Source organism: Pinus tabuliformis, chromosome J, assembly GCF_031772625.1.
Source record: "Pinus tabuliformis cultivar Carrire ecotype Pingquan chromosome J, CPIR1, whole genome shotgun sequence".
NCBI classification, from domain to species: domain Eukaryota; kingdom Viridiplantae; phylum Streptophyta; class Pinopsida; order Pinales; family Pinaceae; genus Pinus; species Pinus tabuliformis.
In genome coordinates this window covers 1,441,520,363-1,441,535,502 of record NC_142295.1, presented here as the reverse complement: position 1 = coordinate 1,441,535,502, position 15,140 = coordinate 1,441,520,363, and the positions used below count along the sequence as shown (strand labels likewise).

The 15,140-nt window shown below is 31.3% G+C and overlaps 1 protein-coding gene across 1 annotated transcript; it reads right to left on the bottom strand.

The window, feature by feature from the left end:
• Nucleotides 1–7,493: 7,493 nt before the first annotated feature.
• Nucleotides 7,494–10,396, bottom strand: LOC149232780 (uncharacterized). The gene has a single exon (XM_089379516.1). It carries the CDS (start codon nucleotides 9,902–9,904, stop codon nucleotides 7,967–7,969), a length of 1,938 nt encoding a protein of 645 aa, XP_089235642.1. The 5' UTR covers nucleotides 9,905–10,396; the 3' UTR covers nucleotides 7,494–7,966.
• Nucleotides 10,397–15,140: the final 4,744 nt, after the last annotated feature.

Below are 15,140 nucleotides of genomic sequence, written 5' to 3'. Positions count from 1 at the left end.
AGATTGTAAATGTGAATGTCATGATGGTTGAATTGCAATTTATGACTATTGACATATGCATCTCATTCATGTGTTTTCAGTAGTGATAAAATTTTAAGTAATGTGGGAACTTGATTGCTACACTGAATTTTAAACTAAAAAAAATGCCCATCATAGGGAAGGTCCCTACAAGACCATCCCATTTTAAAAAATTTAGCTTGTTAGGCTTCAATATCTCGAGCTTTCCCATCAACAAGCTTCTTAATCCCAACTCAATGTCTTCCAAAGAAAATATATCCTCCTCTATATGAGTGTTGAAATTGGTGTCCATGGCATCAATGGATTCATAAAGGTTTTTAGGGTAGATATCCTAGTATTTTTAAGGAAATCAAATTATTTTCTTCCATTTTACGAATTAGAATTTTTCACCAAAACCTTTTGGGATCAAATTTAGAAAGGTGTAGTAGATGTTCTTGCTTCCTATTTATATAATATATTTTCTTCCTTTTGATAAGAGTTTTGTACATATTTATTTTATCAAGTTTTATGGTTTTGTTAGGAGCATCCCTAACCACTTTTCTAGAAATTTTACAAACATGATCATACTAAGGGTTGTTAGTTCTTATATATATATATATATATATATATATATATATATATATAGAGAGAGAGAGAGAGAGAGAGAGAGAGAGAGAGAGATGTAATTCATTAATTTTTATTCTCATAATGTATACATATGTATGTATAGAAAGAACTAGAACAAATCCATCTTAACCTCAATATTTATCAAGCATGGAGTCTCTTGAGGTATAAACCTCTTTTAGAGTCCATAACAAGTAGAAAGGTTTGCACCTCAAGGGATTTGATCCCTCTAGAGACTTGAATTGGGTATAAGATAGATCTGGAATGACTACTAGGTATACTTTAATGAAGTGTTTTTTTTTTCATTGAGTTTAACAATAAAATTTTGGTGAGATTATTTGATTAAATTACATTTTAAAACCTAATAATAGATTCAGTACCTTATGAAACACTAAAATGCTCATATTATAAAAATCCAAATTAAAATAAAAAATTTCCCAGTTAATCAATAAGAAAAATATTGAAAAATGCTTGACTCATACTACTACCCAACCATTATACACACATTTACTACCAACAACACATTGTGCATAATACCACAAATAATCATCTAGTGTTGTATAGTGATAATCTTCACCGCATGGAGGATTGAGAACCCTTGCCTAAATATAAATTTGATAGATTAGTCAAATATTTATTATTATTATTATTATTATGGTTTTTGTTTTGTTTTCAAAACTACTTTTCCTATAAAATTTTATACTTATTTATGTTTTATCATTTAAATATTATGTATCACGTGTGTTTTTATTTAATTTTATAGTGAATGTAACCATTTTTATGAATATAGGTTTTGTGTTTTGTTTTATTAATTTTTTTGAGATTATAAAGTGAAAGGAGACTAAGTAAAATCACAAATATACATGTTTTATATTACTTTTTAAAAGAACAAATATATTCAATAGTTTTAGTCATTACCAAAGTAATTAGTGATTTGGTACAATTATGTATAGCGACTCTTTATGTAATTTCATAACTTTTGTAAGCCATATTAAACTATTCTTAGAAAGTTCTTGAGTAGCTTATTCAAACCTTCTAACTATAAATGTATTTTAAAGAGGAACATTTGATCTCAACTTTCAACTTGATAAAGTTAGATTGAATGAGGATCTTATAAATAATAAAACAAGTTTAGACCCACTTTTAAATAGGAATTTGGGAGAATTCTAAAATTTCAAATAATACATAGGGAAAACAATAATAATATATAGCTCATGTGGTTCGAAAAAATTCATGATTCTTCAACAAGTAAGAAGGATAGTGCTATCTTACTAGAATCCGAGGGCTTGAAAGACCCAAACCTATTTACATTCAGATATGAATATGACTTTATGCAACATATAGGAGTCATCAGTTCCCATTTCTAACCACAAAAACATACCCATTTTATAAAGGCATAATTTAACTTATATAGGCTAAATGAATTTTTTCAAGTGAAGTAATTTCAAGAAAGAATGTGAATTTTTGTTGTTTAAAATGCATTTTTGAATGTATAAATGGATTCAACACCCTGGAAAACCCCCTGGAGCAGTAGAATTCTACAAATTAAAGAACTTAGACTCAAGTTTTTAAAAATCTTTGCCTGATTTGGGTTAAAATTAACCATAAAAAATGTAGTGAAAAAGGTCATTTCATTTATAAGTTAGACTACACCTTTTATAAAGATTGACATCTATCACTAATGTATCAACATTGAAAAAACTACATAAACACTTTCAATACAAACAAAATTCTAATAAGTAACTTTTTAACATTTTAAATTTCTGTTAGACAAATAAAATTACATAAAAAAATCTAGAATCAAATAAAAAATTATCATGTAACTTTTACTATTCCTATTGAACCACTAAAAGATCTTTCAATCCTACTACTTCGCACCGATAGGATTAATGTGTTATATTGTGTACAAATGGCCCATGGGTGTAAGTGTATGAGTGAGTTTAAACCTTTAGGCAAAATAGAATGATGTTAGGATGCAGAATTTTTGTAAAATTGAATGATGTGAGTTAGAATTGAGAATTTCTTTCTAGCAAGCCCAAAAGCACATTAAATTTGGCAGTGTATACTTATTTTAGAGTCTCACACTGTTAATGCAGTTTGTGTTTATCTTAAAATCTGATTTCAATGTGCAGATTTTGAAATTGCCCATTGTGCCCACTGTAGTTTTAGTTTTAATTGAAACACAATTAAAAGAACAGAAATATTCTCACAAACTCCCTTCAATAGGCCAGCAATAAACTGTGAGCTGTGGGGATATCAGACAAGTGTACATACCCTGCATACTGCCATAAAATTCCAGGCAAGCAATAAACTGTGAGCTGTGGAAATATTGGACAGGTGTACATACCCTGCATACTGCCAAAAAATTCATTGCCTTCCGAAAGAGGCAAGCAGCAGTAGCACTGAGTTGCAGGTACTTCAGGGTGTATATAGGCGCAGATATGGTCATAAATGCTCTATAGGTCAGTCCTCAAACATTCCATCGAATATACAACCATAGATACTAACCTAAACGCTCTACAGAAAAAACACAACATAATAATTTAATAAAGTACAGTTGGAGAAACCAAGAACAGAAGGCCATTTGGTGTACTGGAAGGTCACACACATGGTGCCCTTAGTACTGAGAACCTCCACAGTTACAGAGACTGGCCAACCCTGGTTAACTTTGGTATCTTTGGGTCCCTGGGAACGACCTGGAAAGAGGTCTGGAGTTCTGTGGTGACCGGAGCCACAGTTTGGTATTGAGGCATCATAACCACGGCCACTTGAGTGTGATAGACATGAGGAGCAGGAATTGTTTCATAAACCACTTGTTGGTAACAATATTGATCCTGAGGAATATGTATAACAGAGGGCTGACTGGCCCTCATGACTGGGCCTCATCATGGTCCTCATGTCTGTCACCACTGATTTTTCCCTGTGCAGTGGCACCCTGGATGCTACTGCTTTTGCAGGTAAGAAGGGCCTTGTTTGGTAACAACTTTCTGTGTCATCTGCATAGCTGCTAGAGGTGGCACTGCTGACCTGGAAGTTAGTATCTCTGCCACCTGGAAGTTAGTATCTCTATGGTGGGAAATGGGTCCTATTTGCTGAAGTGGCATGCCTGGTGGTTGCACAGTAAGACAAACAGCTGAAGGCCCTGCCTGTTGGAGCATGTAGAATGGAATTGTTTGGTCTGAGGAAGGGTCATGGACTTGCCAGTATGGTGGTGGATAGGGTTGTGGATATTGGTATGTGTATGGGTATGCCTGTTCCATGTAATATTTTGCTGGAATGATGAATCTGTGAGTGTTGCTGCATCACTGTAGGTGTTGTTTCATCTAGATACTTGCTGTTGTCTTGTTTTAGTTGCACTATGGTTGTATAGTTAGGGTTTCTGCTGTTGTCAGGGAGATTCAGATTCATTATACTGCCTTGCGGGTTCATGCTCGTCAGGCTGGAACTAAAATTAGTGTGAAACATAAATAAAATAAATCAGTATTCATTGAGCTGAGAGGCTCATTCTATAGCTTAGTATGATGTGTAAGGGTGTTTGTCAAAGTTTGAAATTTTGCTCAAGTTGGCCAAAATAAAAATTTTAAAAAATCTAAAAATAAATAAAAAATTAAATAACTATACAAAACATTTAAATAATGTAAGCTCATAAAAAAATTTAAACGTGAAGAAATTGGATCCCTCTAGGCTCATGTTAGATCCATATTTAAGATGGATCTATGCTAGTTGAGAGGCTCATTCTACAGCCCAGTATGATGTGTAAGGTGTCTATTGGTCATCAAAGTTGCTTATGTCGATCAAAATAAATTTTTTAAAAGCTCTAAAAATAAAAATAAATAAATAACTATACAAAACATTTAAATAATTTTCACTCATAAAAAATTATACCTAAAAAAATTAGAGATCTCTCGACTCATATTAGATTTATATTTAAAGTTGATCATGATGGTTTTAAATAAATTATTCCTATGTTAACTATGTATATTTAAAGAACTAAAAATAATTGTTTTTGTTTTTGTTTTTTTTTTCCTTTTCTTTTCTTTTTTCTTATAATTAAAACAGGTCATTGCTATGTATAATTTCTTTTATATTTAGTATAAAATTAATTCATCATTCATATATATATATATATATAAATTTATTTTATATATATATTAAGTTTTTTTAATTAAATTTAACAATAAAATTTTGATGAGATTATGAGAAAAGTATTTCGGTGTAAATCAGATGATAGAGTATTTGTCGACGCGTCTCGAACTAACGAGTGTGGTTCATGGTCAGGACAAGTTGAAGAACTAGATCATGGCTGCATATTTAAATAGGAAACGGCTATATTGGGTAAGGCTAGATAAACGGTTAAGAATTGACCAAAAAACGGCTAGATTTGACTATTCATTTTTTAATCATATAATAGTATTAAATTAATATTTTATTACTTATCATAAATTATTTAAGTGAAAAGTTAACAAAGTTTGAGTTAATATTTATATTCCGATTTTCTAGAAATAATATTTAATATTATAATATTATTATAATAGTGTTATAGTATAATCTTATTATTAATGCTTTGTGTAACCAATAAATTTAAAAGATCTATGGAATATCCGTAGGTAAGGATTAAAGTAATATTAGTTATATTTTAGATCACTTATTAGTCTAAAAAGGGGAATATCTATATGATAAAATTCTATATTAATTAATATAAATTAAATAGAATCTTAATTATCATTATATTATGTATACTAGAATCTTCAGATTAGTTATGAAAAAGGAAAATCAATACTAAAATTTTTCTTTTATTAAAAATAGTATTCGAAATGATAAAGGTATTATTCTAACCACCAATTGTTAAGGCATTAATATCAAGAAATCTAAGGGAACCAGAATTATTAATTTAAGGGAATTAGAGTTTGAAAGGATTTATTGTATTGTTATTAATATAATAGTGTTGTCATAATAATATTTAATTAATTTTATTAATAAAGCCATGAGCTTATAACATAAATATCCTATTTAAATAAAATAACCCTGAAGAGGATCAAAGAACTCAGGTTAGAAAAAGAGAGTTAGAGGATATCACAGGGGAAAAATTAAGGAACAAGCAATTAAAAGAGGGGGACAGGAAAGGGAGGAGACGTTTAAGAGGTGAGAGCCGAGACCCAGCGACAACTGATTTTCCAACTGTCCTTTTTATTGAAATGATTTATTTAAATTAATATATTATATAAATTTAACTGGCTTAAAAACATTAAAATACTCCACCAAAAAACAAAAAACAAACCTAATGAAAACCAAAAACGCCTACCCAATCATTATACAAGCATATACCAACAACACTTTGGTACACTAATATCACAAATAGTCATCCAGCGTGGCATAGGGGTAATCTTCGCCCCATGGAGGATTGAGAACCAATTATAAATTTGATGGCGTATTTTTACCTATCAAGTAATTCTTTTGACCAAGGTTGTTGGTTTTCAAAACACTTTTCTTTATATTTATTTATGCTTATTAGTTAAATATTATTAGTATTATTAATATTTTAAATGTAATATCGATTTTTTTCGATTAAGTACGTGTTTTGTTTTATCAAAGTTTTTAGGACTATAAAGTAAAATGAGATCCAGTAAAATAATAAGGGTATATGTTTTATATTAGTTTTTGAAAGAATAAATATATTCAATAGTATAACTAAAGAAATTAGTGATTTGGTATAATGATGTAGTCACTTTTTATATAATTTTATAATTTTTATAAATCGTGTTCAACTATTCTCATAAAGTGTTTGACTAGTTTTTTTGAGAGAAAATCCACATATGGCCGAAGCCTACAGATTTTTTACAATACGGCCTAAAGTGTTTGACTAGTTTATTTAAAACTAGTAGTTATAAATGTATTTTAAAGAAGAACAATTGATTTTAACTTTAAAAGTGATTCGCCAATTAGATTGAAAGAGACTCTTATAAATAATAACACACAAATTTAAACTTATTTTTAAACAGGAATTTGGAAAATTTCTAACATTTTAAATAATACATAGGAAAAACAATAATAATATAAAGAGTATGTATTTTGAATAAATTCATGATTATTAAAAAAAAAAAATTGAACCCCCTTCCAAAGCCCAGAAACTAAAAAACTTAAACCTAATTACATTATAACTTTATACCATATATTAAAATCATGAATACCTCTTTCCAGCCACAAATTAGTATGCAACTTTTATTATTTCTATCACCAATAAATCAACACTAAAAAAGCTCTTAAAAAACAAAAAAAAATTGGTATGTAACTTTTATTATTTCTAAGAAAAAACTAAAATTACATTAAAAACTCTAAAAACAAATTAACATAACATTTGTATCTAACTTTAATTAATTAACAACTAAGAGATTCTTTAATCTAATCACATTGCCTCCATAGATTAGCGTTTTATATTAGCAAATAAATGGCCCATAAGTGTGATGTGTGAGTGCAAATCTTTAACCTTCAGCCTGCATAATGTATGATTAAGTGTAATGTGTGAGTGCAAATCTTTAACTTCAGCCTGCATAATGTGTATGATTAAGTGTAATGTGTGAGTGCAAATCTTTAACCTTCAGCCTGCATAATGTATGATTGCATGATATGAAATAAAATAAAGATAACTTTTTCTAACCCCAAAGCTACATTACTGACCGTGTGTACTTATCTCAGAGTTTCACAGTGGGAACAGTTTGTGTTCATCTTATAATCTGATCTCAAAGGCGAGAGTTTGAGATTGCCCATATTTGATGCCTAACAAAAACAGAAAATACCAGTAAATACTTAAGCAAATTTACCACTGACCCCTAATGCAGAAATTATTCCACACAGAAAAGTCATTGCTGTCATAATTATTTGTACAAAAGTTGTAGTTTTAGTTTTGATTGAAACACAATTAAAAGTACAAAAATATCCTCACCAATTCTCTTTGAAAAGAACAGGCAAGCAATAAACTATGAGCAGGCCAGCAATAAACTATGAGCTGTGCAGATATCAGAGGGTGTTTAGACTTCTACATACTGCCAACAAAATCCTTTCCTTTTGAAAGAGGCAGTAAGCAACAACACTGAGTTGCAGGTATTCCAGGGTGTACATATAGGTGCAGATATGGTCATAAATGCTCTATATGTCAGACCTCAGACATTCCATCGTATATATAGTCATAGATACTAACCTAAATGCTTTACAGGTGCTTAATGTTTGCCCCTAAGAAAACAGAACATAATAATTTAATAAAGTAACAGTTGGAGAAACCAAGAACCGAAGGCTATTTGGTGTACTGGAAGGGCACACATAGAGCCCTAAGTACTGAAAACCTCCACAGTTACAGAGACTGACCAACCCTGGATAACTTTGGTATCTTTGGGTCCCTGGGAATGACCTGGAAAGTGGTCTGGAGCTCTGTTGTGACCGGAGCCACAGTTTGGTATTGAGGCATCATAACTGCACCCACCTGAGTGTGATAGACATGAGGAGCAGGAATTGTTTCATAAACCACTTGTTGGTAACCATATTGATCCTGGGGAATATGTATAACAGAGGGTTGACTGGGCCTCATCATGGTCCTCATGTCTGTCACCACTGATCTTGCTCTGTGCAGTGGCACCCTGGATGCTGCTACTGCTTTTGCAGGGTAAGAAGGGCCCTGATTGTTAACTACTTTCTGTGTCGTCTGAATTGGTGCTAGAGGTGGCACTGCTGACCTGGAGCTTAACATCTCGGGACTGTATACACCAGGCGCTGTGATGGGTGCAATGGGTCCTATTTGCTGAAGTGGCATGCCGGGTGGCTGCCCAGTGGGACAAATAGCTGAAGTCACAGGGCCTGTAGGGACCATGTAGAATGGAATTGCTTGGTCTGAGGAAGGGTTACGGACTTGCCAGTAGGGTTGTGGATATTGGTATGTGTATGGGTATGCCTGTTCCATGTAATGTTCTGCTGGAATCTGCTGTTGCTGCTGCATTACTGTATGTGTTGTTTCATCTGGGTACATGCTGTTGTCCTGTTCTCGCTGCACTGTGAAGGTATCGTTAGGGTTTCTGCTGCTGTCCGGGAGATTCAGATTCAATACGCTGCCCTGGTGGTTCATGCTGGGCAGGCTCGAACGGCTGACCTTTCTCCTCATTGGACCTGCAAAATCCAGCTGGCTTTGGCTCCTTCCTTCGCTGGCATCCTGTTCTTGTTCGGAGTACTGAAGGGCCTCTACGGGCCTAATTTTTGTTATATAATTGTCTAAACCAAGACTGGGATCCTGTGTTTGCAGCCCGGAAGATGCCAAAGCTGCCCCTGTTTCCTGACCAGCGATGCACTCTGAGGTTAAGGGATCGAATCCCTCTTTGCCCATCTCGATTTCTCCGGTCTGCTTGGGTTCGAGTGGGGCGAGGTGGGAGTCCATGTAAGGCAAGGGCGAGGAAGTTGAACAATGAGGAGAGGAATTCTCCTGGACAGAGTAGACGTCCTCGTCAGGTCGCGGGTTCAATCCTTCTCCGTCCTGCACGGGCATACGGCTTTTTCCTGTAGGCTGAAGCTGATTCTGATTCGGCGTCCGGTCGGAATCCTCGCTGGGATCCACCCCGAACAAGTAATCAGGGGTCTCTGAAATGACGGACGACACTTCCGACCCGGCCCGGGTCAGAATGGGAGCACCATTCAATGCATCGACGAACCAGAGCTCCCGCTTTGCGCTCTCCAACAAGGGGCCCAAGCTGCTGGTGGCACTCTCGGGCTTTGCAGGAAACAGAAAAAGCCTCAGCCTCGACGAAGACGAAAAGGAAGAAGACTTGCTACTGTTAATTTCCCCCAGCAACTGCTGCAATCTGTCGTATTCCTCCATCATGTTTTCAAGATCTTCATCCGCAGTGACTGAAATTAGGGCATCAAGATCTTCATTGGGCAACTGGTATTTCAAGGTAACTGCGCTCCCGCAAAGCCTGGAGAGCTTGGAGATGAGAAGCGAGTAAGAAACATTGTGAGCCACAGCCACGATTCGGGTATCTCCACCCACATAACGCAGCTGATTGTCGTGGGGACGAGGGAGGATTCGGCCTCCATAGCTGCACATGAATCTCACACTGCCACCGCCCCCAAATGACTCCTGATCTTGATCCCATCGCTGGTTCTGATGGTGGTGGTGAGGAACAGAGTAATCAGAATCGACTATTCCTCTGCTCGCTCTCACCACAGAGCGCGGCGAAGAGTTAACAGAATCAGGGTAAGCGTAGGAGTCCATAACGTCTGCAGCACCGTGATTCTGAGAACTCATTTACATAAATTGATTAGACAAAACAAACTAATCAGTTCTAAAGCTCATGCATTGCAGAATGCTCTGGTTTGGTCACCTGCTATTTATTCAAATGGGCTTCCAGGCACAAATGGGTGTACAGTAATTAATGAGGTCTGGGCGGCCATGAAAGACAACAAAATTTATTCTATAAAATTTTGGGCGGCCATGAAAGACATCAAATTTATTGAAATTTTTTCGAATTAGTTAAAAGTGCAGCTCATGAAAGAGAGCAAATTTATTCTAAAAATTCCGAATATGCTAAAATTGCATACATGCCACTGTCACTTATTGAGCGCGTCTCTCGCAGCATCGACAATATAGAACATAAAGGTACATGGCAACTTGCAATGTAAGATCATGAAAGATTACGACCATTGTTTCTGAGCATAGAGGAATATCCAAAATGGTGAAATCATACGTCGAGCCATATTGGAGGTGGGGGTGGAATTATGAGTGAAACGTAATTTTCAACCAGTCATCATATCGCAGGAATCCCTGCCACTTGAATATAAGTGGATTCCAGATTTCATAATATTTTAAAAATGCAACGGGTACAAGTGAATACAAACAGTAACTCTGCTACTGGAAATCTAATTCATGTGGATTCCAGGTTTCGGAAGATAATGGGTACAAGTGAAGCCAAACAGTAACTCTGCTACTGGAAATCTAATTCAAGTGGATTCCAGATTTCGGAATATTTTAAAAATGCAATGGGTACCCACAAGTGAAGTCAAACAATAACTCTGCTCCTGGAATATAATTAGATTTCAGATTCTGGAATATTTTCAAAATGCCATGGATATAAGTGAAGCTAATAGTTATTAAGTTTGAGATTCTGGAATATTTTCCAAATGTGATATAAATGAAACAGCTATTAAGTTCGAGATTTTGGAATATTTTCAAAATGTGATATAAATGAAGCTAATATTTATTAAGTTTGAGACTAGTTTAATGAAGCTACAATTTGGCTAAAAAATAAAGGAAATTTTTGCAAGATTTTAATAAAATTTGGTTGAAATTTTGAAAATCTTAGTGGCAATAGTTAAGTTTAATGATTTAGGTGGAAATTTTTGCAAGATTTTAATAAAATTTGGTTGAAATTTTGAAAATTTTAGTGGCAATAGTCAAGTTTAATGATTTAGGTGTCTCAGTGGTTTTTGATGGTGCTAGATTTATTTCCAAAAAATTATTACATTTTTTCAAAAAAACTATTAAACTCTCCCAAAGTCAATTTTCAGATTTTTTGAAAATTATTTCAACAGTCAATTTTCAGATTTTTTGAAAATTATTCCAACAGTCAATTTTTTTTGCCAAATTGTGGCCTCCATAAAATTAGAAATATTTCAAAATTTAGTAACATAGATATTTTCAAAATTATTCCAACAGTGATTTTTTTTTGCCAAATTGTGGCCTCCATAAATTTATAAATATTTCAAAATTTATTAACATAGATATTTTCAAAATTATTCTAACCGCCATTTTTTTTGCCAAATTATGGCCTCCATAAAATTAGAAATATTTCAAAATTTATTAAAATAGATATTGACCATTTATTATTTTTATTTATATTTTTTGATGGTGCTAGATTTATTTCCAAAAAACTATTACACTTTTTCAAAAAAACTATTAAACTCTCCAAAAGTCAATTTTCAGATTTTTTGAAAATTATTTCAACAGTCAATTTTCAGATTTTTTTAAAATTATTCCAACAGTCAATTTTTTTTGCCAAATTGTGGCCTCCATAAAACTAGAAATATTTCAAAATTTAGTAACATAGATATTTTCAAAATTATTCCAACAGTGATTTTTTTTTGCCAAATTGTGGCCTCCATAAATTTATAAATATTTCAAAATTTAGTAACATAGATATTTTCAAAATTATTCTAACCGCCAATTTTTTTGCCAAATTATGGCCTCCATAAAATTAGAAATATTTCAAAATTTATAAAAATAGATATTGACCATTTATTATTTTTATTTATATTTAAGTTTTTAGAATTAATTATTTTGATTATTTAAGTTTGAGCTAAACTTTATTTTTATTTTATTATATTATTATATTTTATTTATTAATTGTTTTGATTATTTTGGTTTATCTGAATATTATTTTTAGATATTCATTTCATTAAAAAAAAATTGATTAATTATTTTCTTTAATTCAATATTAACAATTATATTTCTAACAATTATTTCTTTATATTAAAATATTAATTATTTAGTCAATTATATTAAAATATTAATTATTAATAAATATTAATTATTTAGTCAATCCTAACTTTTATATATATATATATATATATCATCTATATAAGCCCTGGTTTTGGATGGTTCAAAATGTGGATAATGTGATTTTTGTGATTTTTATAAAAAAAAACTACTTTTATAGATCACAAAACCTAAATTTAATTAAGATAGATATAATTTAATAATAGTGTAGCCTAAATTTATACTTACTTTATAATAAGTAATTTCAGTTATAAAGATTAGTTTAAATATTTTGATCTTTTGATAGATATGTTGAAAGAATAAGTTATAGGTGTACATTTAGTTAAATTTCACAAAAACATTTCCTAAAATTTATTAATTAAAATTTACAATTTAGTTAGCTTTCTTTCTAGTATGATGTAAAATGAGAAATTTTGCTAAATCTTTCAAATAAAAAATTAATAAATTGGATGATGTAAAATGAAAATTTTTATTAAATTAAAAATAAAATAAAAGATTACTAAATTTATGAATGAGAGGATGGAAACTTAACAAATAATAAAGTTCTTTGTAAAATAATAATAATAATAATAATAAATCTGAAAAATAAAATATTTCTAAAAACAATAAATCGAAAACCCTTAAAAATAAAAAATAAAATAATCAAACGCTAGAGTGTCATGAATATCCATATCATTCACCTTAAAATATCATGAATGTCCATAAGAAAAGAGAGATTGTTACACCTACTAGATCATAGGTCAAATATGCAAATGACCAAAATACATTATTACAACCAGAGGAATTTACTCACAAAGCACTATTATTAAAAAGAGCTCCATGTTCTAAATTTTCCATCCATTATATTTATGTGATGTTTACTCAGAAAGCACTATTATTAAAAAGAGTTTCATTTTGTAATTTTTTTATCATTTGATTATGAGCGAAACACTATTATTAAAAAGAGTTTCATGTTTAATTTTTCTATCATTTGATGATGAGCGAAGGAATTAATTTTGGTTTTGACTCTTAATTAATTTTTAAGAATATTAAATTTATTTTTTAAATTTGATTTATCTTTTGAATTTTTAAAAATTAAATTTGTAATTTTTGATTGGTGGATGATAATTTTATGTGGTTTAAAAAGAAGTTTAGAATTAAAAATTGTTTTAAAAATAAAAACTTTTCATCTCTAAGTGATTATGATTTTTTTTCCTAAGTTTTTAGATTTTTCTATAATTAATATTTTTTACAAAAAAAGTTGTCATTATATTTCGAGCCTTTACTAACCATGGAAACTGCATGATTTAAAAAAGAAACAGCAAAACGAGCTGTGATTTTTCCCTTGCTAATTTTTATTATTGAATGGACTTGGCTCAATTATTTACCTTACTTATATTATATATTTTCACAGTCAACACTACAATAAATAAGATTTTCTCTTTTTCTTCACAATTTAGAAAAATTATTTTTTTAAGGAATCTTTTACATTAAACATTTTTAGGAATACTTTTAGGAAATTGTTTATTTTAATATACTAGACATTGTAATTTTTTATATTAGATATTTATTAACAAAGCATGTGATCTTCATATTAATTTGATTTTTTAGACATAAATTCTACCATAAATTATTTACTTGTAGCTAAATTAGGATGAGTATAAATTTAAAGTTAAATAAATAGTTTGTTACAATAATTAGTTTTTTAAAATTTTATTTATATTGTATATATACATTATTTAATATAAATATAGTAGACATTATAATTTCTCTTCCTTATTTGGTTCCGTGAGCTAAAAATGGAATAAAATGTGCACAAACACATTTCAATATTCCTTCGTAGACTTAGTAGTCAAATGGTCGCCAGGAGGTGGTACCTTGTCCCACAAATAGGGGGTCTCATACACCAATCATTGCGGGGAGGTGGGTCCCGTGTCCCACAAAACTAAACTAAGAAACAATTGTAGTCAGCCACTAGTCACCTTTACGAAAGTAAAACCACAACCCTTCCTCACTTGTTGCTGCAAAACAACCTATTACCATATCTCTTTGGGCAACAACCCTTCCTCACTTGTTGCTGCAAAACAACCTATTACCATATCTCTTTGGTCACCCGTTGTTGTACAAAAATGTACAATAGATTCTTGTATTTTGCATTTTTAGCTCCTTTGAATTGGAAAAGAGATTAAAAAAAAAGATTACATCACATTTTTCTCTCATTTTACAATTTGTATCTTTTAGCTTATTTGAATAAGAAAATGGTTAAAAAAAACTGCATTATATCTTTCCATTATTTTAGATATTTACATCCTTAGCTTATTTGGTTAGAACAATGGTTAAAAAGAATTGCATTATATATTTTCATATTTTATTGTGGCTTTTTGGTTTTTTTGGAAAGTTATGTGTTGGAGTTAGTTTTATTTTAGAGAGCTAAAAAATTTCATTTTTTTTTATAGTTTTATTTAGAGGTGAGTGTTACATTATTATTTCAAATTGTCAATATAGATTCAATCAAGCCAGATAAACCAACCCCTAACTTAAATAACCACATAAAATAAGATTTGACAAAATTTGCAGTAATTAATATTTTAAAGTGAAAAAAAAAAACCAAAATTTACTATTTTCAAGCCTTTTTGAACTCTATTTTTTGGGTCCAAAAGTCCTCAAACTAAGTTTTGAGGATCCTCATTCGTGAGTTGCAAGCTTTCCAATGCATATTTAAAGTCATAATTTGGTGCTATGATGGAAAAATTATGACTTGGATTAGTATGGAAAAGTTATGACTTAGACAAGTTGATTACCATGTGTTCACATTAACCACTCTATGTATACACGTGATAAATGGAAACAATGGTCAAATGAACATATATACCTTTGCAATAATAACAATGTGTGGCACACTAAAGGTTCAAGAGAAACATTCATTAACAATTACATAATTGCAATGCCTTGGAACCTAAATAAACACTAGCAATTGCCCCAAAAGGTGAAAAGATGCCACGTAGGATTT

Bases quoted from the DNA above. Each gene is read 5' to 3' on its own strand.
- LOC149232780 (XM_089379516.1), bottom strand. From the start codon at position 9,904: ATGAGTTCTCAGAATCACGGTGCTGCAGACGTTATGGACTCCTACGCT.